This window comes from Psammomys obesus, unplaced genomic scaffold (genome assembly GCF_907164565.1).
Source record: "Psammomys obesus unplaced genomic scaffold, mPsaObe1.curated_primary_1811, whole genome shotgun sequence".
Lineage (NCBI taxonomy): Eukaryota > Metazoa > Chordata > Mammalia > Rodentia > Muridae > Psammomys > Psammomys obesus.
The window spans coordinates 2,101,076-2,123,208 of record NW_026590859.1 but is presented as its reverse complement, the minus strand read 5'-3'; the positions used below and the strand labels follow the sequence as shown (position 1 = coordinate 2,123,208).

The following is a 22,133-nucleotide window of genomic DNA, read 5'->3' as shown; positions in this document are numbered from 1 at the left end:
CTATCTATCTATCTATCTATCTATCTATCTATCTATCTATCTATCTAAACAGATATAATCTACATCAACAAAAGCTCTTTGGAATTTAAAGACATAAAAGAAAATCCAGGGAAGCTGAACCAGAAAGTTATAGAAAGCTGATAGGGGTTTTGGGAAGAAGGAGGGAGGAAGAGACAAGAAAGAAGGAGGGAGGAAGAGACAAGAAAGAGGAATGGAGGAAGGGAAGGAGGGAGGGCGACATGGAGACAGACTGATTTTTAAACAGGTCATTCACACAAATGAGTGACTCACAGGGCTGGTGTAAAATAGAAACACAAAACCAAGTCAAAACCATGTAATGCAGCACAGTTTCTAACATGGAAATAAAAATGTAATTTGACAATTTCAAGATCTTTATAAATAAGGGGTGCCACCTTTTAGGTTATCAGAAGAGGATAGGAACGTCTGGCTCCTCTGCTCTCATTTTTCAAAACTCTTCAAAATTAACACCTCGGTTTCATCATTCTCAACGTCCTCCACTATCATTTACATCAGCCAATATTTGAAACAGGAAATACAAAGCTCCTGTAATAATATTTTTAAAACCTCTCTAAAATGGGGACACCAGTATTAGGGCCCCAAAGTCCCCTAGGATCTAGAAACATTAAAGCACAATCTGTGCTGTCCTGGGACACAGCGCCAAATCACCCCAGCTGAGAATGACGGCAGCTAAGACAAAGAGGGAGTGCATCAAAAGTTTGATAGGATACTGGGAGAGCTCTCCCCGAGCCGTGTGCACAGCAGCCCAGGCTTCCTTTCTTAGTGCATTTACTCACAGCATAAGCGCAAAGCCATGCCTTATAAACAAAGAGCAAAAGCATTATTTTGCAGTAATAGACGCTACCTGCATGTAGCAGCTTAACAATCTCTATGCAACAGGAGACCTGAACATAATTACTTAACAGACATTTCAGACTTACAAAGTAGATGTTCAAATGTTGTTTGTCATGTACCAAAGGCAGCCTTCTCACAGTACTTATTAAAACAAGGAACAGCATAAATAAAGAAATGGTGACATGATACTTACACATTTTATCTTGTGAATTCTTCTGTGTATTGTATTCTGAACCAAGATCTGGAAACCCTCCAACATTTTCAAAACAGAACTTCTTATTAATATAGAGAAAAAGGAGCAGCATCAAGACAATAAACACCCCAACCGCTGACAAAAATCCAACTGCCTCTGGAGAGACTAGAGAAAAGAAAGTCACAGCTGTCAGCATTTTGTTTTCTCTAGGCCATGAATAAAAAGGAATTTACCAATGTACATTAGATAGATTGCTAACTAATGTCAATTACTTTTAAAATGTCATAACTTAAAATAGTTTGTAAGAAAACCGACAAAATTTAAGGATAACTTTCAATACATTAAACAACAGTCATTCAAAATTTTTCAAAATGTTTTAAATAAATATATTGAAAGAATTTAAAAAACAGTCTAAAACATAAGTAGCTAACAAATTTTAAATCCATGAAGAGTATTATAAAAATAATAGCAAAAATTAGAAAAAAAATTTTTTGAAAATTATTTTTCATGCATAAAAATTCTGAGAGCATGAACTATTATTATTGTGTCTGAAGGCTTTTCTGGACCTGTTTTTAAACCCTGGCATACCTAATTAGACATTTAAGTTTCAACCCCTCCTACCAATACACACCAGTCAAATGGGTCTAGTCTGTTCTTGAAATGAACACAGTTTTGGGTTTTACTCCTCCTCTTCCTCTTCTCTGAAATGCCCATCCCATCCCTCATATTATTTAACTCATACAATAATATCACTGAACTATCTATCAGCCAAGCACCAAGTGACTGTCCTACCTACCCCAAGCCCCCAATTTTCTGCACACCTATAATGGAGGCAGCTAGAACCCAGCATAGTACAGACTATGACTAGGAAACTACAGGATTGCAAGAACCATGAAATCTACTTAGGAGCACTAGGATATAGCACTGAGGTCAAATGTGCTTTTCTGAAAGCTATGGCTTCTGTGGCCACATCTTAGAAACTAACAGAGCTTAGACAAGTTAATACTATTCCAAGATGAAGCAAAGATATTGTGAATCCTAGAAATAGGATATGATGTTATATTCTAGAAGCAGGATGAGATTTTGGTATGAAGCACTATCAGGCTAAAATCAATTTAGTCTCAAGAGAACATCCATTACCACCCAGGGAGACCTGGACTCCCACCTCCAGCAATCTCACTGTCCTTTCAGCTCTCCATTGCCGGGCACTGTACTAGTCATCTGAGTTAAACAATGACCATGTTTTTGCATGCGTGGTACTTTACAAGTATTGTACATGTATCTCAAATCTCAAGCATTCCCTGTGAAGTGTGGCCTACTCCCTCCACTGCTTAAGTACCACCTACCATGTGATCTCCTCAGGAGTCTTTCAGCAGAGCTCACTGGCTACAAGCCAGGTCACTAACTGCTGAGTGATTAGTGCTCTTATCTGCTAGCTTTCACTATCATGAAAGTTAGGCGCAGCATAAGTAGAACAGAGTATGACATTACAGTTTGGGTCAGCTGGGTTGCAAAAGACAAAGCAGAGGTGACACTGTAAACGAGGGGCAATAACAATGGAGGATCTGGCAGCAGCAAGTACATACAGTACATATCACGTGACTAAGATCCAATGACCATTCCCATCATAAACAGATGTGTAGAGACATGAACCACATGGCCACCCCAAAACCAAAGCTGCTAGGAGCTGTGCTTTCTACCAGTGCTCAGTGTCTCTCCCACCTTCTCAACTCCTTGTCAGCTTCCCTATCCCCTATCCCCAACTTACTTCTATATTACTTTTATCTTCCTCTTTCCACTTTGTAAATCTGTAAACTGAACTTCATGGATAGTTCAACTCTAAACTAGTGAGCATAATAAAAGGCAGTAAGCTCTGTAATACAGACAGGAATATAAACTCATCTTATGGACAGAAGAAGCACCCTGTGAGGGTCAGAGAAGAGTTTGGAGTTAAGATGCACTTGAGTGTAGGTCAAAAGACTACTGAGGACTCTATAAATGGAAAAGGCAGGCAGATGGACTACCATAGCCAAAGATACAACATTCCAAAGCCACTGAAGAGTAACACTCATAGCTGTTGTATTTACTTCTCTCTCCTCTGTGTACCTAACAGCATCAGGTGGCTGAGTGTGTGTGTGTGTGTGTGTGTGTGTGTGTGTGTGTGTGTGTGTGCGCGCGCGCGCGCGCACATGTATGAATGAGTGGGAAAACATGTGCTCTGGAAAGATCAAGAATATATTATGAGAACTGAAAGTGAAGAAGAAAGCAAGCTTCAACCTGTCAAAGAGTCTTAGCTATTACCCTGCAGATTCTGAACTTGGAGCAACAGGGTTATAACGGACATGTCTTGAAAACGTCCACTGGTTGAAATGAAGAATAGAGTAAGACAGGGACTTACAGCTGCAACACTACGAGAATGCTTCTGTTGGGCTGGGCTACTGCGAATTTATTGTTTAAATTTAGTTATGTTATGGAATATTTTGTTTTCTCCCATCTATGTTGATTGAAAGTTTTGCTGGGTATAGTAGTCTGAGTTGGCATCTGGGCTCTTTTAGCATCTGCATGATATCTGCCCAGGCCCTTCTGATTTAAAATTATGGAATGCTTCATGAATTTATGTGTCATCCTTGTGCAGGGGCCATGCTAATATTGTCTGTATCATTCCAATTTTTAGCATACGTGCTGCTGAAGCTGTGGCAATGGTGGCAGAGAAAAGGATGAATTCTAATTTTTGTTCAAAGAAAGTAATGACCCAATCAGCAGGATGCAGAAGATGAGAAACAGCTGAAGATAATTCTAATTCCAAACTGAATGGTCAGGTAGACATAAGTGCCATTAACCAAAATGAAAAATATGAGAGGAAAAGCATTTGTTGTACAGCATGGCATAAAGAGGCATGTTGAGGAGGAAATTTCAGGAAAAATACTGGGTGTAGTTTGATGTGATATGTTAGAAATGTCAACAGTATTTCAGAGAAGAATATGAGCATGCTATTCTTGTGAGGGTAAGGTTAGTTATAAAAGACTTGGGGCTTTCCTCATTTGTTCCTCTTATTCCATTTTAAAACCCTCTAAGATTAAGCCAAAAACTCAAATGTGAGGCTTTCTTATTTGTCAATCTATTCACTGCAAATTTACATGCTGTATCTTTGGATAAATTAAAAAAAAAAAAAAAAACTTTCTCCACTAGGAATTGCACTCATTTTAAAATATTCAGAACAAATTTATGATAGTTAAGCACTAAACAATGACTTCTGTCTCAGACTAGATAGCTAAACAGGGCTTGCCAAAGTCAAAAGTCCATAGAGTAATAGAACCTCAGTCTGAACGCACACATTCTGACTTGAGTCCATTGTCTTAAGCACTGTATTGCTCCCTAGATGCCAACCTAAATACAAAAGCAGGGGAAAGCTACTGCCTGAAACCACAACACTAACTGCATATATATACAGTTTGGCTTTTATATAGGCTAAAAAATAGCAAAGAAGCTCAGCTTTTCCAAAATAAACATGCAAAATATAAAATCAAAATCATTTATGTTCAAGATACTTTAAAAATTTTAAATTAACTTTAGAACAATGCTTATCAACAGTATATGTTTGTGTCATGTGCCACACTTTTAGTTAATGAAATGAATAAAAACTGGTGGCACATATCTCAGCATTCAGGCTGAGGCAAGAGGATCACGAAGTCCAAGCAGCCAACTACAGAGTGAGACCCTGAGATCAGCTGACTGATAAATGATTGATAATAAAAAAAAATTAAAGATATTCTAGCTATTCCAGAGGTTCTGAGTTCAATTCCCAGCAACTACATGGTGGTTCATGAGCATCTATAATGAGATCTGTTGCCCTCTTCTGGCCTGCTGATACACATGCAGGCAGAATACTGTATACACAGGAAATAAATAAATCTTTAAAAATTAAAAATAGATATTCTATCAAAGAGGACGTTTGATCGTCACGGTTCTTCAACAGAGACTATTACTAAACTCACTGAGCTACCTGATCCTATGAATTTCTAAAACCAATAATTCAAAATAAATATTGAAAGTACAATGATTCTGCATGAAAAAAAAAAAAAACCCAGGGACTTGGCTTTGTCCAAGTTTACATTACATATGCTAAACTCCTTTGGATAATTATCATTATATTTAAAAAGAAATGTATATACTTAGAAAAAGCAAACTTTAAATAGATACCACTTTTTGTCAGTTTTTAAGTTGCAGTAATAGTGGTAAAAGTCATGTTAATTTCTAAAGATAATTTCATCCAGGAAAAGGTGAAAGTTCACTATGACAGTCAAAACAAAGGCAAATCATTTTGACTTAAGAATACTTAATTTTTGTACTATGCTAGGCCACAAATGGACACTTCCTAGGTAGTTTCTGAGGAAGAAAACTAAAACTGACATTTAAATAATTAAGTATAAAGTAACTAGCTGCTACAAAATATCTCCCATTTTTACTTACTTGTCACCACCATCATTTTCTGCTCTGAACAAAACTTGTTTATATAAAAGCAATAAATTCTAACTTTACAGACACATTTTATACAACTTATTATCCTACTTATCCATTGTATTTGCAATGCAAAATTAGACAGAGACTACCTATGATTTATAATTGTTTTAAAACAGAAGAGCTAAGAGCACAACTTACAATCTGTATGACAGGTGACTTGTCCACTGAGCATGAAACCCGAGCTCAACACTGCCCCACCATGGCTGCTTTAATAATTCATTCCGTGGATGTCATTCTATCTCCTGACCAAAATGTCAACTGGGTAAGAAGCCAGCTTTCATTAAAAAATGTTCTCTATCTATTTAAATCTAAAACCTTTTACCATGTTTTAATTATTTCTCCTGCTTTGGGCATAAAATAGACAATTGTTGGGAAACCAAGAAATGATTAAGGGTAGAAAAGATGTGTTTCAAATATCTTTGCAACATCTCAGTTACACAAATTAATATGTTCCTTGAAATGTTTCTATTATTATATAAATGATGCCAGACTGGAAAGGTGATCCATAAGTCAACAAAATGAATATAATATGTAGGTAACAACTATGGACTTTATTTTTTGTTCAAAAACTGCAAGCACTAAAAAGAACATTACTGATTATATAATACGATGCAAACAACTAAGGACAAGAGGGGCCTAGAGGGGAGGCCCAAAGAGCATCCTGTGAACGCTAGAACCTCAGGGAAAGCAATGCCCTCTGCTGAAACCCGACACCCAGACAGCAGATCAACAGGGGCCATTCGCAATGTCTTACATGCCAACTGTAGAAGACTGAGCTATGTTTCCTAAGAGGATAGTGCACTAAATCGAATATCAGTTCAACAAAAGATCAAATTTAATCTTGGAAATGTCATAACAACAAAATACTCAAATTAATATTGGGAAAAAACAGGAACCCAAATATTAATTGTGGCCAGATACAAAGATTCAGATTTAATGATATGTAATGTAACAATATATGTAAACAAAACAATTAAACACCTACTACAGGAGAACCTTCTACTCAGAGCCAATTCATGGCGTCACCCAGTTTCAGGGTTTAGTTCAAAACCACCAAATTATGGTAAGCGGTCGGCAGTTTCTTTCAAGTCTGTTAGAGAAACACCATCTTCTTAAAATTGAGTTCTGTACTAGAGTTCTCTTTCTCATGTGATCAGAAAGTCTCAGCTCATTCTGAAAGTGTATTTTCCACCAGTTGATGTGTTTTGAAGAAATGCAACTGTCTTAGCTACTTTTCTATTGCTGTGATAAGCCATAACCAAGGCAGCTTACAGAGGAAAGTATTTACTGGGGGCTTGCAGTTTCAGAGGGTGTGTCCATGACCAGCATAGCAGGAAGGAAGGCAACAGGCAGACAGGCATGACACTGGAGCAGAAGCTGAGTGCTTGTATGTTATCCACAAATAGGAGGCAGGGAACAGAGACAGAGAAGGAGGAAAGGAGGGGGGGAAAGTACGGGGGTGGGGGGAAGTGAGAGAGAGGTAGAGAGAAAGACAGAGAGAGAGTGCTAACTAGGAATGGTGAGGGCTTTTGAATCCTCAAAATTCACCCCCCAGTGACACACCTCTTCCAACAAGGCTGTGCCTCTTAACCCTTCCCAAATATCTCCACCAACTGTGGATCACCAAGTGTTCAAACCTGTGAGCCTGTGGAGCCATTCTCATTCAAACCACACCTGCCACTACACCATGCTTTCTAACCTAGTGAGCAGGTCCACTTTAGTTTGCCATGACACAGGCCCAGCATTTCACCTTGCTTGCTCTTAAACGCAGAAATCTAAATGTGAACTTGTCCAAATGTATTCCCTAGGCACACAGGACAGAAACTGTGGTGCTCCATTGGTAAAACAGTATCTTTATCCCTTTTCCATTGGTATACCTGTACCAGATACACTAAAGGCAAAAGTATCGTAATTTTAAAGAAAAACTACTCAAGTTTTTCAAATAGATGCAATTTTCAGATTCAGAAGCAGAGAGCTGTCCAGCAAGCACTGGCAAGCATGACAGTGTGAAACACTTTGCCCCGGTCCCAGTGGCTGTAAATGTGTCACTAAAGCACTGAGAGCACTTGTACCATGATCTTTAGCATGCTGCACCAAAGCATTGCCGCACACTCGGTATAACCTGCAACCAAGCTAGCATTAACCGCGTGCCTGAAGAAAAAGACAAACAGCGGCTCACTGGAGTTGAACGATACAGAATTTGGTGGATACTATGACAGAGATTTTGTTAGTATCCAGTGTGGCTGAGATTTGTGGAGATGTTACATAATTTAACTATCAGAAAACTTTTCAGTTTTTGTAGTTAGCTAAAATGAAATGGGTGAGGGCACAGCTCAGCGGAGAAGCACATGCTTAGTATGCACTAGGCTACAGCGAGAAACCCTGTCTCAAAAAACAAACAAAAAAGTGATAGTTCACTAAGTGGGAAGAATAAACAGTGGGAAACAAAAGATAAAGCTGTGGGCACTGGGGACAGATGAGTGGTTAAGATCTCTGTGAGGGAGAGGGTGCAGGCTGCCGAGAGGAAGTGTGAAAGCCACTAGAGAAATCTAAGCAAGAAATGATGGTGGAGTGTTGATATAATGTTTTTGTGAAATGTATACAATTGACCCTTGTTCACTCAAATGCTGATTGCTCTACTCCACTATCTGGTTTCAATCCGGACATTGCATTGTGATGTTTATTCTATGCATCACCTGTCTCAAGTTTGTGTAAACGTGCCACCATTTGTTCTCTGTAATTGTCAATTAAACAACCAGCCACTGCTGTGCAATGGTGAGAATAGGTGGGACATCCTGGTCCGGAGGGGAGGAGAAGGAAGTGAGTGGGAGGAGTGGGAGCAGAGATGGGAAGGAGAGGCCTGGGAACCAGGAGGAGAGATGAACTGGACCTCAGATATGACTAAAAGCAAGTATAATGTGGGAAATCTGAGTGGTAGGAAACAATGCAGGTTTGGAGGTTTAAGATGGAGTAATTATTGCCCAACATTGTGCTCTAGGTTAACTAAATACATCCTAGTCTCTGTGTGGTGATTTGGGTATACAGCTGGTTTAGGAATAACTGCTGATTAACTAAAAGGTAACTCAATAATAAATATTAATAGTCAACAACAATGGAGGAAACAGGTTCTTTCTGGAGCCCCTTCCGGGCTCCTGCACACCAGCTGCTGAATATACTGTGCACGCTGGTCTTCAGTGCTATTTCTCCATGTGCTCTGTCAGTGCCTCGGTTTCCAGCGTCCAGTCACTGGCACTCAATCTCAATCATCTAACAAAACATGTGTTATTTATTCCACAAGTACATAAAAAGGCAGCCATGCAGGGGACACTTCACCTAGTGAGCTTCTCACAGCGCCATGCTGATATCAAATAAATGGAATATCAACTGTGAGGTGTAACAGGGATGCTTAAAAAATAAAAATAACACTTTCCAGCACCTAAGGAGATGATCATGTGCTTTTTCTCCTTCAGTTTGTTTATATGGTGGATCACATTGATGGATTTCCATATATTGAACCACCCTTGCATGCCTGGGATGAAGTCTACTTGGTCATGGTGGATGATATCTTTGATGTGTTCTTGGATTCGGTTTGCAAGTATTTTATTGAGTATTTTTGCATCAATGTTCATTAGAGAGAAATAGGGCTGAAGTTCTCTTTTTTTGGTTGGGTCTTTTTGTGGTTTAAGTATCAAGGTGACCATGGCTTCATAGAATGAGTTTAGTAATATTCCTTCTGTTTCTATTTCGTGGAACAGTTTGGAGAGAATTGGAGTTAGTTCTTTGAAGGTCTGGAAGAATTCTGCGCAGCAAGCCTATAGCCAACATGACAAAAAAAGCCAACATCAAAATAAAAATCCCACTGAAATTAGAGACAAGGAAAGGCTGCCCACTCTCTCCATATCTCTTCAACATAGTACTTGAAGTCCTAGCTAAAGCAATAAAACAACTAAAGGAGATGAAGGGGATACAAGTCGGAAACAAAGAAGTCAAAACATCACTATGTGCAGATGATATGATACTATAGTGACCCCAAAAATTAAACTAGAGAACTCCTTCAGCTGATAAACACCTTTAGCAAAGTGGCTGGATACAAAATTAACTTGAAAAAATCAGTAGCCCTCCGGTATACAAAAGACAAAAGGACTGAGAAAGAAATTAGGGAAACAACACCCTTCAAGATAACCACTAATAACATAAAGTACCTTGGTGTAACTCTAACCAAGCAAGTGAAAGACCTGTTTGAAAAAAGCTTCCAGCCTCTGAAAAAATTAAAGAAGATATCAGAAGATGGAAAGGTCTCCCGTGCTCATGGCTTGGCAGGATTAACATAGGGAAAATGGCCATCCTGCCAAAGGCAATCTACAGATTCAATGCAATTCCCATCAAAATACCAACACAATTCTTTACAGACCTTGAAAGAACAATTCTCAACTTCATATGGAAAAACAAAAACCCAGAATTGCCAAAACAATCCTGTACAACAACAGATCGTCTAGAGGTATCTCCATCCCTGATTTCAAGCTGTACTATAAAGCAACAGTAATAAAAACTGCAAATCGAATAGAAGACCCAGAAATAAACCCACACCTACACATACTTGATTTTTGACAAAGAAACCAAAACCATACAATGGAAAAAAGACAGCATCTTCAAAAAAAGGTACTGGTCTAACTGGATATCTACATGTAGAAAAATGAAAATAGATCCATATTTATCACCCTGCACAATACTCAAGTCCAAGTAGATCAAAGACCTCAACATAAAACCAGACACACTAAATCTGTTAGAAGAAAAAGTGGGGAAGAGCCTTGAACTCATTGGCACAGGAGACAACTTCCTGAACAGAACACCAACAGCACAAGCTCTAAGATCAACAATCAATAAATGGGACCCCATGAAACTGAAAAACTTCCATAAAGCAAAGGACACTGTCATCAGAACAAAACGACAGCCTGCAGATTGGGAAAGGATCTTCCCCATTCCTATATCTGACAGAGGGCTAATATCCAGAATATTTATAAAGAACAAGATATTAAACAGCAACAAATCAAGTTATCCAATTAAAAAAATGAGGTACACGGCTAAACAGAGAATTCTCTGTAGAGGAATATCGAATGACAGAGAAACACTTAAAGAAATGCTCAACATCCTTAGTTATCAGGGAAATGCAAATCAAAAGGACCTGAGATTTCACCTTACACCCGTCAAAATGGCTAAAATCAAAAACTCAAGCGACAATACATGCTGGAGAGGATGTGGAGAAAGGAGAACCCTCCTCCACTGTTGGTGGGAATGTAAACTGGTACAACCACTTTGGAAATCAATCTGGCACTTTCTCAGACAATTGGGAATAGTGCTACCTCAAGACCCAGCTATACCACTCCTAGGCATATATCCAAAATATGCTTAAGTACACAACAAGGACATTTGCTCAACCATGTTTGTAGCAGCTTTATTTGTAATAGCCAGAACCTGAAAACAACCCAGATGTCCATCAACGAAGGAATGGATACAGAAACTGTGGTACATTTACACAGTGGAATACTACTCAGCAATTAAAAACAAGGAAATCATAAAATTTGCAGGCAAGTGGTAGGAACTAGAAAAGATCATCCTGAGTGAAATATCCCAGAAGCAGAAATACACACATGCATTTACTCACTTATAAGTGGATATTAGACAAATAATATAGGATAAACATGAAAATCTGTACACCTAAAGAAGCTAAGCAAGAAGGAGGACCCTTCTTGCTTAGGGTCAATGTAAGATGATCAATCCTCACTCAGAGAGGCAAATGGGACGGACATGGAAGAGGGAGAAAACTGGGAACAGGACAGGAGCCTACCACACACAGCCTCTGAAAGACTCTACCCAGCAGGGTATCAAAGCAGATGCTGAGGCTCATAACCAAACTTTGGGCAGAGTGCAGGGAATCTTAGGAAAGAAGGGGGAGATAGAAAGACCTGGAGGAGACAGGAGCTCCTCAAGGAGAGCAACAGAACCAAGAAATCTGGGTCTAGGGGTCTTTTCTGAGACTGTTACTCCAACCAAGGACCATGCATAGAGATAGCCTATGGCAGCTCAGTGCCCAAATGGGTTTCCTAGTAATGGGAACAGGGACTATCTCTGACATGAACTCAGTGCCTGCTCTTTGATCACCTACAGAGCAACAGCAATAAAAACTGCATGGTACTGGCATACAAACAGAATGGTGGATCAATGAAACTGAATAGAAGACCCAGAAATAAACCCATACCCTTGAGGGGAGGAGCAGCCTTACCAGGTCACAGAGGAAGACAATGCAGCCAGCCCTGATGAGACCTGATAGGCTAGGGTCAGAGGGAAGGGGAGGTGGACCTCCCTATCAGTGGACTTGAGGGGCATGGGAGGAGATGAAGGAGGGAGGGTAGGTTGGGGAGGGAACGAGGGAGGGGGCTATAGTTGGAACACAACGTGATTAAAATGTAATTAATATAAAAAATAAAAATTTTTAAAAAAGAAAATAAAAATAAAAGCTTGCAGGAGGACAGGATGCTGGAAAAATGGCTTAGCAGTTAAGAACATTGGCTATTCTTCCACAAGACTTAAGTTTAGCACCCAAATGGCAGCTCACAACAATCTACAACTACAGTTATGAGAGATCTAACACCCTCTTCTGGCCTTCTCTGGCACCAGGCATGTAAATGTAGCACAGACATGGACACAGGTAAAAGAGCTGCAGACATAAAATAAGCATGGCAGCTGTGTGGGGAAATATTAGTACAGATTATCAAATACCATATTCTAATTATATGAAAAAGGATGTGACACCAAGGAATAATCTTCATGTCTCATTGTAAAGATAACTAATTTTACCAAGGACCGTGCATGGAGATAATCTAGAACTCCTGCACAGATGTAGCCCATGGCAGCTCAGTGTCCAAGTGTTTTCCTAGTAATGGGAACAGGGACTGTCTCTGATATGAACTCAGTGGCTGGCTCTTTGATCACCTCCCCCTGAAGGGGTGCAGCCTTACTAGGCCACAGAGGAAGACCATGAAAGACAGTCCTGATGAGACCTGATAGGCTAGAGTCAGATGGAATGGGAGGATAGGTCCTCCACTATCAGTGGACTGAGGAAGGGGCACGGGAGGAGATGAGGGAAGGAGGGAGGGAGGGAGGGAGGGATTGAGAGGGGATGGGGGTAGGGCTACAGCTGGGATACAAAGTGAATAAACTGTAATAAATAAAGAATTACACTAAAAATCTTTTTAAAGATAACTACATTTTCTTTGAAATGAACAGTTTTCTACACAAGAGAACATATACTATATGTAAATGTCTTGGATAAATCTTACAATGTCCTCAAACTTTCTGCTTCATCAGTTAACTTGGAGATAGGAACTAGGTTGGAAATGAAGACCTGGCAGGCCAGCACAGCACCAGGCCTCATGACTCAAGGCTTCTGGGAAGTCTTGAGCATGCAACAGCATGCACTCTGCCTGTATCAGCAATATTGTTCTTCTGGCTCTGCACCTTCAAGTCAGGAAATAGCAATAGTTGGATACCTGAATGCATTAAAATAGACAAAGAATGTAAGACTGTACCCCAAACTCACTGGCTCTCATTTAATTTTAACGAAAGCAACTCTACAGAGCTATGTTATTTAATACCTGGACCACGAGCCTGAAGGAAGAGAACTGAGAACATGCTCATTAATTTTGTAGAAAGTCACATGAATACTAGGTTGAGCATGACTGCTAACTCACTGAGAGAAAGAAAGATACTCTTAAGAGTAATGAATCAACTTGGTGACACATAAAAACAAATGAACGTCAATGTGGTTCTGCTACCTGACCAGGACCCAAATACTGACAGACATTAATGAAAATTTTGGTTGAATAAAATGTGTCTGAATAAACCTTAAAATAAATATATAATGCAAGTCAAATAGGTATCAGAAGTGTACTGTTTCTAACAGGCAATGAAAATTCAAATTAGCACAATAATTGGGTCATACTTCAAAAAAACTGAGAAAATAAAAATGTTCAGAAAGCAACAATAACATATTGAACACATATAAAACGCACCACTGTAACCATACTTTTTGGATACTTCATTGGGTTCTTTTACCTAGCACCTTCTCTAGTCTAATCCCTTCAATAAGTAGGAGAGAAAGAGGTCAGAGGGGAGAGGGAACACAGATCTCTTTAGACTACTTCCTGCTGATTAGGGATGTCAAGTTCCTTGGGACAAATCCAATCTTCATCGTCAGGGTATTTCTGACCAGCAACCAGAAGTCCAGTGAATAGCAAAAGCAGCAGCAGGAATGAGCAGGAACCAGCAACAGCAGAAGGAGCAGCAGCTGCCTCTTCAGGAGCCCAGCTGCCTCATCTCTCGGGCCCTAACACTGTCATAACCTCTCAAGAGTAAATGATCTTCATCTGACAAAATCACACCCCTACCAGAACACAAGTCAAATTATATTCAGCTGCTATGGACAATCTGAAGCAGTCCCATATCCCACACCTGGGATATTCACATAACATTTCTATGTTATGTGAAACAAAAAATTCTCACTACACACCATGCTAAAGGTGAATTTATTCTACAATGCAGAGGAAATGACAAAAGTGTTCAATTTTAGTTAATACCAATCAGTAAGGTTCTTGGTATCGAATGCGCAGATTAGAAAAGACAGAAAATCATCTGCCATATAAAAGCTTGACTGCAGAACTATTTAACTTAAGATATTAAAAAGTAAAAGATATACATAAAAAAGAAAGATGAAGACCCAAAAGTAACTGTAATGAACACATTTATAAAGTTGAAATTCACAAAGAAATTTTGATCATTTCCAAAACTGGAAAACACAATCATCATAACTACACAAAACCTCTAGACTCAGTAACTCATAAAAATTAAAAAGCAAGGGATAGATTCAAAGAATACAATGAGCTAAAAATCAAACAGCAGATAAAAAAGAGAGAAAAGGAATTAGAAATTAGCCAGACCCTCAGTCTATATACCCCAACGAATTTCTATGCAATTGGAACAGCCATTCTGAAGCAAGAAGCTTCACACTGAATTTTATACTTAACACTACTGAAAAGATTTTTATGCACTTATCCACCACCAAAAATGAAAACATCTGTGACAAGAGTTACGCGAACACAATTAGCTTTATAGTCTCTCTCATAACTCACATCTACTATCTATCTGCATTTAGTCTTTCCCTGTCCCCTAACTTTAGTGTTCTCTTTCCTACATGCTATACTATACCCACAAGTATATTTCCTTACATAGATAAATATTAGCTAGATTTTACTCTTTCTGAGATTGAGCATACAAATAAAAATGTTCATTCACAGTCAGCCTTGGTAATACATAGCAGACCCAAGGCCAGCCTGTGCTATAGGAGACCCTATTTCAAAAAAAGTAAAACAAACAACTGTTTAAAAACTGCCAAGTGTGGTGACAAAGGCCTGTAATCTTGGCACTGGGGGATGGAGGAAGAATGACCTATAGCTGAAAGCCATTCTTGGCTACAAAGCAAGTTCACAGCCACTTCAACAGGTGACTAAGGCAGATGTTAATAAAGCTGAGCACACTATCTATCTACACATTTTATTAGCTATCAGAGAGATAGATGGAAGAGTACATATGACGGGAATTGTGTGGAAAGTTTACTATGCAAAGGCAATTAGAGCAAGAGAGCCAGTGCTCCTCATTACTAACTAGAAATGGCTTTCATTTCTACACAAGTTAAGACACACGTCCTCTACACATAGGAGTGTTAACATCTAGCAAGCGCTAACCCCTTCTGTCACGACTCTTCTTGAGAGCGATTTGTAGGCTCTAGGAGGAGAGTGGAGCTACTCATGTACCCTCCCTTGACGGGACATGGCCCACCTCTGCCAGCCAAGCCTGTCTTGTCGACCAAGCACACAGATCCAAAAGGAACACAAGAAGTGTCCAGGGAGGGAGGGCACGGCTGCCCGCCCAGTCACATCAACTAAATCAACCAGGGGTGACCAACAGGATGACAGACGTGGTAGATAAATAGCCCTGCTACCCATTCCTCCGTATGTACTGCTCTGACCCAGTCTTTTCTGCCTCTCTGCTATCGTGTGTGTGTGGGGGGGGGGGGTGTTTAAGATACAGGGCTGGGGAGAGAGCTCAATTGGTAAAGTACTTGTACAAAAATGAAGACCTGGATCTAATTTCCCAGAGCCAACAGCAAAAGGAGGGCCATAATCCCAGTGCTAGGACAGCAAAGAGAGGAGAGTCCCTGGAGCTTCCTTGGTAGACAACCCTGTCTCAATAAACAGCATGGTTCCTGAAGAGTACAAACACACCCATGCTATAATGTACATTCCCAAATTCCACACTATATACAAAGAACCCTATTTAAAAAGAGGTGAGTTGCAAAATGAAACAAAAGATGCGAATGTGGTAAAGAAACTTATTATGGGGAAAGCTAGGTAGAAGGGAAATAATAGAGGACAGGAATAATCAGAATGTATTAAACATATGTCTAAAATGGCCAAGGTAAAAATTTAATTGATAAAAATATTAAGAAAATTGAAACTATGGACCATTCAATTTAAAATTTTTCAAGTACATAAAATAGTGTAAAAAAAAAAAACATTGTCATTAAGCGGCCCCAATATTATGATATAAATAAGAAAATAAAACAATAGATGCATCAGAACAAAAAAAAAAACTTTCCCAGGGAGACTCTAGGTGTGGGAAGGTCAAACAAGAAACTGCGTGCAGAGTGGGAGCCCCTCTGTCAGCACACATGAAGCGGCCACCTGACGCTGCTCTAAAATACCAATAGCCACCATCTGTGAGAGAGGAAGTGTGTACCCTTTCTTTTGAGAGGAATTTTTCACATTCACTAGAGGGTTTTGGGGTTTTGTTGTTTTGTTTGGAAGAAGGTTGTTGTTAACTGAAGAATAACAATTATTGTCCAACAAAAAGACTTTTACATACATACATTTGTTTGTTTGTTTGCTTGTTTAGGGGAATGAGGCACACCGATCTCAGTGGTGTGGAGGTTAGAGGACAAATTAAGGGAGCTGGTTTTCTCCTTCCACTGTGTGGGCTATGAGAATCAAACTCAAGACATCAGGGCTAACCCAAGCTAAGGCACATGGGCACAGACAGCTCTAAACCTCAGGAGCAGGTTCAAGGCTGACCCAAGGTAAGGAGAAAAGTGATGAAGGAGGGGTTCCCATAATAGATAGGGAAGGCTCTGAAGCAAGAATCTAGGCAAAGCTAACTCAGGGTAGGGCATGGAGGTATGGAGAGCCACAGCAGATGGAGGCGGCATAGGGGACCAGGCAGGGACGTGTCAGCACTTGCACTGTGCCTGTTACTGCAGACAGCAGTAGGCACTCACTGCATTTTCTTTCTAAGCTTGTGGCTGCCCAGCCTCGCCTATTTGTTGAGCTCCGTGCCCGTGAGACAGTCTGTTTGAAAAAGCAAAGCACAGGGTTCCTGAGGAATGACAGCAGTTTCCCTCCGGCCTCCACACGCGCGGACACACAACCGCATCTGCACACACATGGCACCGAGAGAAAGAGTCTACAGGCACACGTCCTTTACAACCACTAACTTAAAAAGACAGCTACAAAACTTCAAAGACAACGGATGAGAAAATCTGATTCATTTACTAGAATTTTTATAAGCAAATTTTGTACCAAATATGCTTCCAAGTAAGCTAGCTACAAATACACGGTTTTAAGTGTGACAAAAGGCACTGGAACCATTGAATATGAAAAAAAAAATCATTGTAAATTAAAGTGAAAACATAAGCAAAACCAACAGATTTTTGCAAAGCTGTACGCAGTACTCTGAACAGTCTTCACCTTAGCCATTAGATGGCGCCACTTATCTTCCAGTCAGCAGGACTGATGGGCCCTCCTGCTTAGAGTGGAATACAAGATAGTGTTTAACCTGTATGAACCCCAACAACACATTGTTACCACTGTTAACTTGTTTTGAAGATAATATAAGTAAGTACATTTCTATCATCATTTTAGAGTGTTAAAACTTATTCAGACTAAAGATAAACATCACATGTCCAGTACATAGCTTTCCTAAGGTAACTCTAGGGCACAGCTTTCTATAGAAACACACTTATTCCTCATAAAGCCATACCAAGTTCTGATCTGTAAGATCAGTTTTCTCTGTCTTTCCTCATTAGTTAACTTTTATCCATTCTTCTCCAATGTAGGACTCTCATTTCCTGGGCATTTAATTTTAAACTTTCAGCTCCAGATGACCCCACTTTGGTCATCACCACAGATTCAGGTAAAGCGTGGTACCCATTCTTGTGATACTGGAGGAAACACATGAGGTGATACCAACAAGACCCTGATCACAGGCAATAAGGGCAGTCACCCCTCAGCTGAGGTGATAGGCATGCTATGACTCAGAACGCTTCCTGTCTGCAGACAGACAGGACTGCAGGGCAGAGTGGAGCAACTTGAGAACACACCGACTCTCCTGACTGGGAAGATACAATGGAGTATAACACATACAGGAGGCTGAAGCACACACAGCTGAGAACGGTCAGCAAAAAGCTCTGCACACAGGGTGTGGTACCCAGCTCTCAGGAGGCAAGGCAGGAGGATCACAGTCTGGACAGCCTAGACTACATAGCAAGGCCTTGTCTCAAAAACAGGCTGAGGATACAGCTCAGTCAGTAGTGTGCACTAACCCCTGAGTTACAACCCCACATCAGTGGGCATGGCAGTTCATGCCTGTAAGCCCAGAACTAAGATGAGTCAAGAGGACCAGAAGTTCAAGAGCAGCCTCTGTTGCAAAAGTGAGTTCAGGTCCACCCTGAGACACATGAGACCTCGTGTCGAACAAAAATCAAGCCAAACCAACAACAAAAAATTACAAGGAGGTGGAGATTCAGCTGCACTCTGTTCCCAACAACCACGTTAAGCAGCTTACACAACCTGTAACTCCAACACCATCTTCTAGACCCCACCTACACTCACACACATTTTATATATTCACACAGACAAATGAACCTAACATAAGTAAAGAGGCTTAAAAAAGAAACAAAAAGCTCTCTGGCTATTTGCACCGAGTTACAGATAACAGATAGTACACTGCCTCTTACTGTATACGATATAAAGAAACAGCAACTGGCTGGGAAGTAGAAACAGTGACTCCACCCAAGATTCAGAACTGTAAGCACTCTCTAGTTCTTATGACTCGTGTCTAAAAGCATCTCGCCTCATAAAGTTAAGGTGTTAGCAAACATACCATCTATTTGGCCAATGATCAGAAATAATCAACTTAAAAGGAAGACAGTTTATTTTGGCTCACATTTTCAGAAGTCTCAGTCCACAATTACCTGACCATGCTACTACAGGCCTGTAATGGCAAGCACAGCATGGCCAAAGAACACAGTAGAGGAGCTATGCCCCCCTCACAGCAGCCAGGGATCAAAAACAGACTCAGGTAGGGATCAGGGTCTCATTGTCTCCTTCATAGGCATGTTTACAATCATCTAACTTTTTTCCCACTATGCTCAATCCATAGGCCACAGGCTGTGGAATAAGCCTAGTAGAAAATAATATGAGAGCTCTTGGAGGACAGTCCCAATAAAACTATAGCAGATTATATGCAGATTTCACTTTCCATGGTTTCAAGTAACTATGGTCAGCAGTCTGCCACATCAAACAGAAGTTTCAAGAAATAAGTACTTCCTAGGTTTCAAATGGTCCAGCACTGTAAGTAGCAGAAGGAAATTCTGTGCCATCACTTGGAATGTCAGAAACAACCTCAAAGAAGCATATGACCTAGTATTTTTTAAAGGGAAAGGCATCTCAGTGTAGTCAGGGTATCCTTTTTCAACAGTGATAATGAAATCATCACTAACCATAGACAAAAAAATGAACTGCACAAAGATTACTCAAAATAAGTATAAAGATTAATTTTATATTTGAAAAATACTAGAATTTTAAAGCCCCATTCACTTCAGCAATGAAATATGTAACACATAATGGGAACAACAATAAAAATGTGTAAAGCTGTGGATTGCTGTCAGCACACAACAGAAAACAAAGAACTAAAATGTTCTGAATGAAAATCAATACACTTAGAAATTTAAGTCGTTCAATCAAGATCCTCTTGGAGCCAGGGAAGAAGACATAAATTGCACAAGAAGATGCTTGGCAAAATTATTCGAAAGGTCATCTGGAAAAATAGCCACCTAGAAAGATATCATCCCTATGGCCCAGAAGATTTGAACAGCATCAACAGGGCGTGAAAACTATACTGTAACTCTGGATTTCGCATTCTAAGAGAAGCTGAGCTTCTGCACAAACAGACTATAAAGATATGGCACACTTACACACTGCACTTATCAACTCAGGAGGTTTACACTAATCACTGTCTCAAAAATGTATCATTTTTTTTTTCCCAATAAAAGCAAGAAGTGGTACTACATGAGTGTAATCTCAGCACTGGGAAGGCAGAAACATGAAATGAAGGTAATAATTTCAAGGCCAATCTGACCTCCAAAAAACAAAACACACAAAATACAAAGAACAAATGCAATGTAGCAGCCACAAAAACAAAAGTGCTGTAACAGGCTCTAGAAAATATATGCAGACCTCTGAACTTCAGAAGGTAGTCCAAGTGCATATAATAACTTAGTGATGATAATGATGTTGAAAGCTGAGAAAAAGGTCAAATCACCCCATGAACCCTCTTTTGGACAGCCCATTGCCTTCTCTCTTGCCTTGTTTCTAATGGAAAATTGTAAGGGAAGAAAAAACAAACTTGGTAATGAGAACATTGTATAAAATGCTCAGCTGGCAGATAACAGTTGCCTACATGTGGACACAGTTCTGCCAGGACTCAGAAATCCATTCAGGTTCAAACACTGACAAGTGCAGACTCTGACCATGTCAGCCAGAGGAGTTTGCCTGGGGCTCCTCCCTCAGAGTAGGCCAAGGCAGGTAACAGCATCCAACCCTACTCATTTGTTCTAGCAGCAATGTGTGGACCTGCTCCTTTTCAAAGCATGTTCCAGAAGAGCGCACAGCAGATGGATACTAAAGATGGGCTCAAATATGCTTCCAGTTCCTAAAACTGATCTACAGTCACAGTTCTCAAACACTTAGTATTAAACTCACAAATAAGTCCTCCTTTAGAAGAGGACAGAAGGAAGGAGAAAACAGTGCTGTCTGACAACAGTGCTTCAAAGAAGTCGAATGAGGCTGTGTTGGAGGAGGTGTGCAGTCATTATCACACTTGCTTCCCATTTTACTTTGACTAGGATTACTAAAAAGCTTCCTATGCTTAAACTCTTCAGTATGTTCTTCCGCCTAACTTCCGGCACTCCACCTTCACATGCTAAGGGCTGGGTCACCTGTCAGGGCTAGAGTAGCTTACAGCAGCCTCGGGGTGAACTATAAAAGCTAAAAGGAACTGGCGCGAGTCAAGGTAGGAGACTCTCCCTCTAGAATCACATAGGCATTCAAGGAAAGGAAAGTCCACGACTCCTACTTTCTGTTAAACTGTAAATGGAAGTGTCATTTTAATTATAGCAGCAAAGGCTTTTTCTTTGCTAAAATCACATCTCTATAAATTCACATCCTAATCAAAATCCCTTGAACCATAGTTTAAAAAAAAAAAACTTAAAATACATTCCAACAGCTGAGCATGGTGGCACATGACAAAGCAAGTCTGGAACAGCCAAGGCCACAAAGAGAAACCCTGTCTCCAAAAATAAAAAAATAAAAGAGAAAGAAGAAAAACGAAGGAGGGAGGGAGGGAGGGAGGGAGGGAGGGAGGGAGAAAGGAAGGAAGGAAGGAGGGAGGGAGGGAGGGAGGGAGGGAGGGAGGGAGGGAGGGAGGGAAGGAGGAGATAAACCTATTTTTTATTCATTATCTGTTATTATCACTTCTAGAAGTCACCAAAACACATGGACAGAAAGACACTGGCCCTAAGGCCCAGAAATCTAGCAAACAGTATAAACAGGTAAGGTATAGCAAAGTCCAGCTTTTCCACCTTGACAGACAGCAGAGCTCTTCACAAAGACAGCGTGAAGGTGGGGCACGTCTCCACACTGCCCTCAGCGGCTCAGGAGCTTGCAAAGCCGACTGGGTCAGACTGCCGAACAGGAGACCCCTCCAGATACCCCTTCTGCTGCTTCTGATTCTAGCACATGATACTGTCGCCACTGTCACCTTCTGTTCTACAAATGACAATGACAATCTCCAAGCCACTGGACTGAAATTGTTAGGCAGCCCGAATCTTTGTCCCTCACTCCAGTACCATCATTCTACTCAGCAACTGAAAGGGTGAATGCTATACGCCTCCCCAAACAACAGAAGTCAGGAGGCATCTGTCTTGAGACTGCTTCAAACTTCCATGCTTAAGCAGTACCCTCTCCTCAGCCTCCCACACAGCACACCACCACCTTTAAATATTTTTAAAAAGTAAACATTTTCTCCGTTACATATTGCTTAGCCACAAAAAGGAAGAAGAAGAAGAAGAAGAAGAAGAAGAAGAAGAAGAAGAAGAAGA

At 40.3% G+C, this 22,133-nt stretch overlaps 1 protein-coding gene and 1 non-coding gene across 4 annotated transcripts in view; both read right to left on the bottom strand.

Annotated features, from left to right (window-relative positions):
* Window positions 1-22,133, bottom strand: part of Syt14 (synaptotagmin 14) — a 156,460-nt gene that overhangs the window by 101,137 nt on the left and 33,190 nt on the right. For 2 of the 3 annotated variants that reach the window (XM_055609201.1, XM_055609199.1), the window contains exon 3: window positions 1,067-1,231. The exons of the other annotated variant lie outside the window; for it this stretch is intronic. In XM_055609201.1, the coding sequence (XP_055465176.1) occupies window positions 1,067-1,231 (165 nt within the window). The remainder of the gene's footprint in view (window positions 1-1,066; window positions 1,232-22,133) is intronic. 3 annotated transcript variants of the gene reach the window in all.
* Window positions 3,657-3,760, bottom strand: LOC129678481 (U6 spliceosomal RNA). Its single transcript, XR_008720396.1, has one exon. It is a non-coding gene; the product is annotated as a U6 spliceosomal RNA (small nuclear RNA).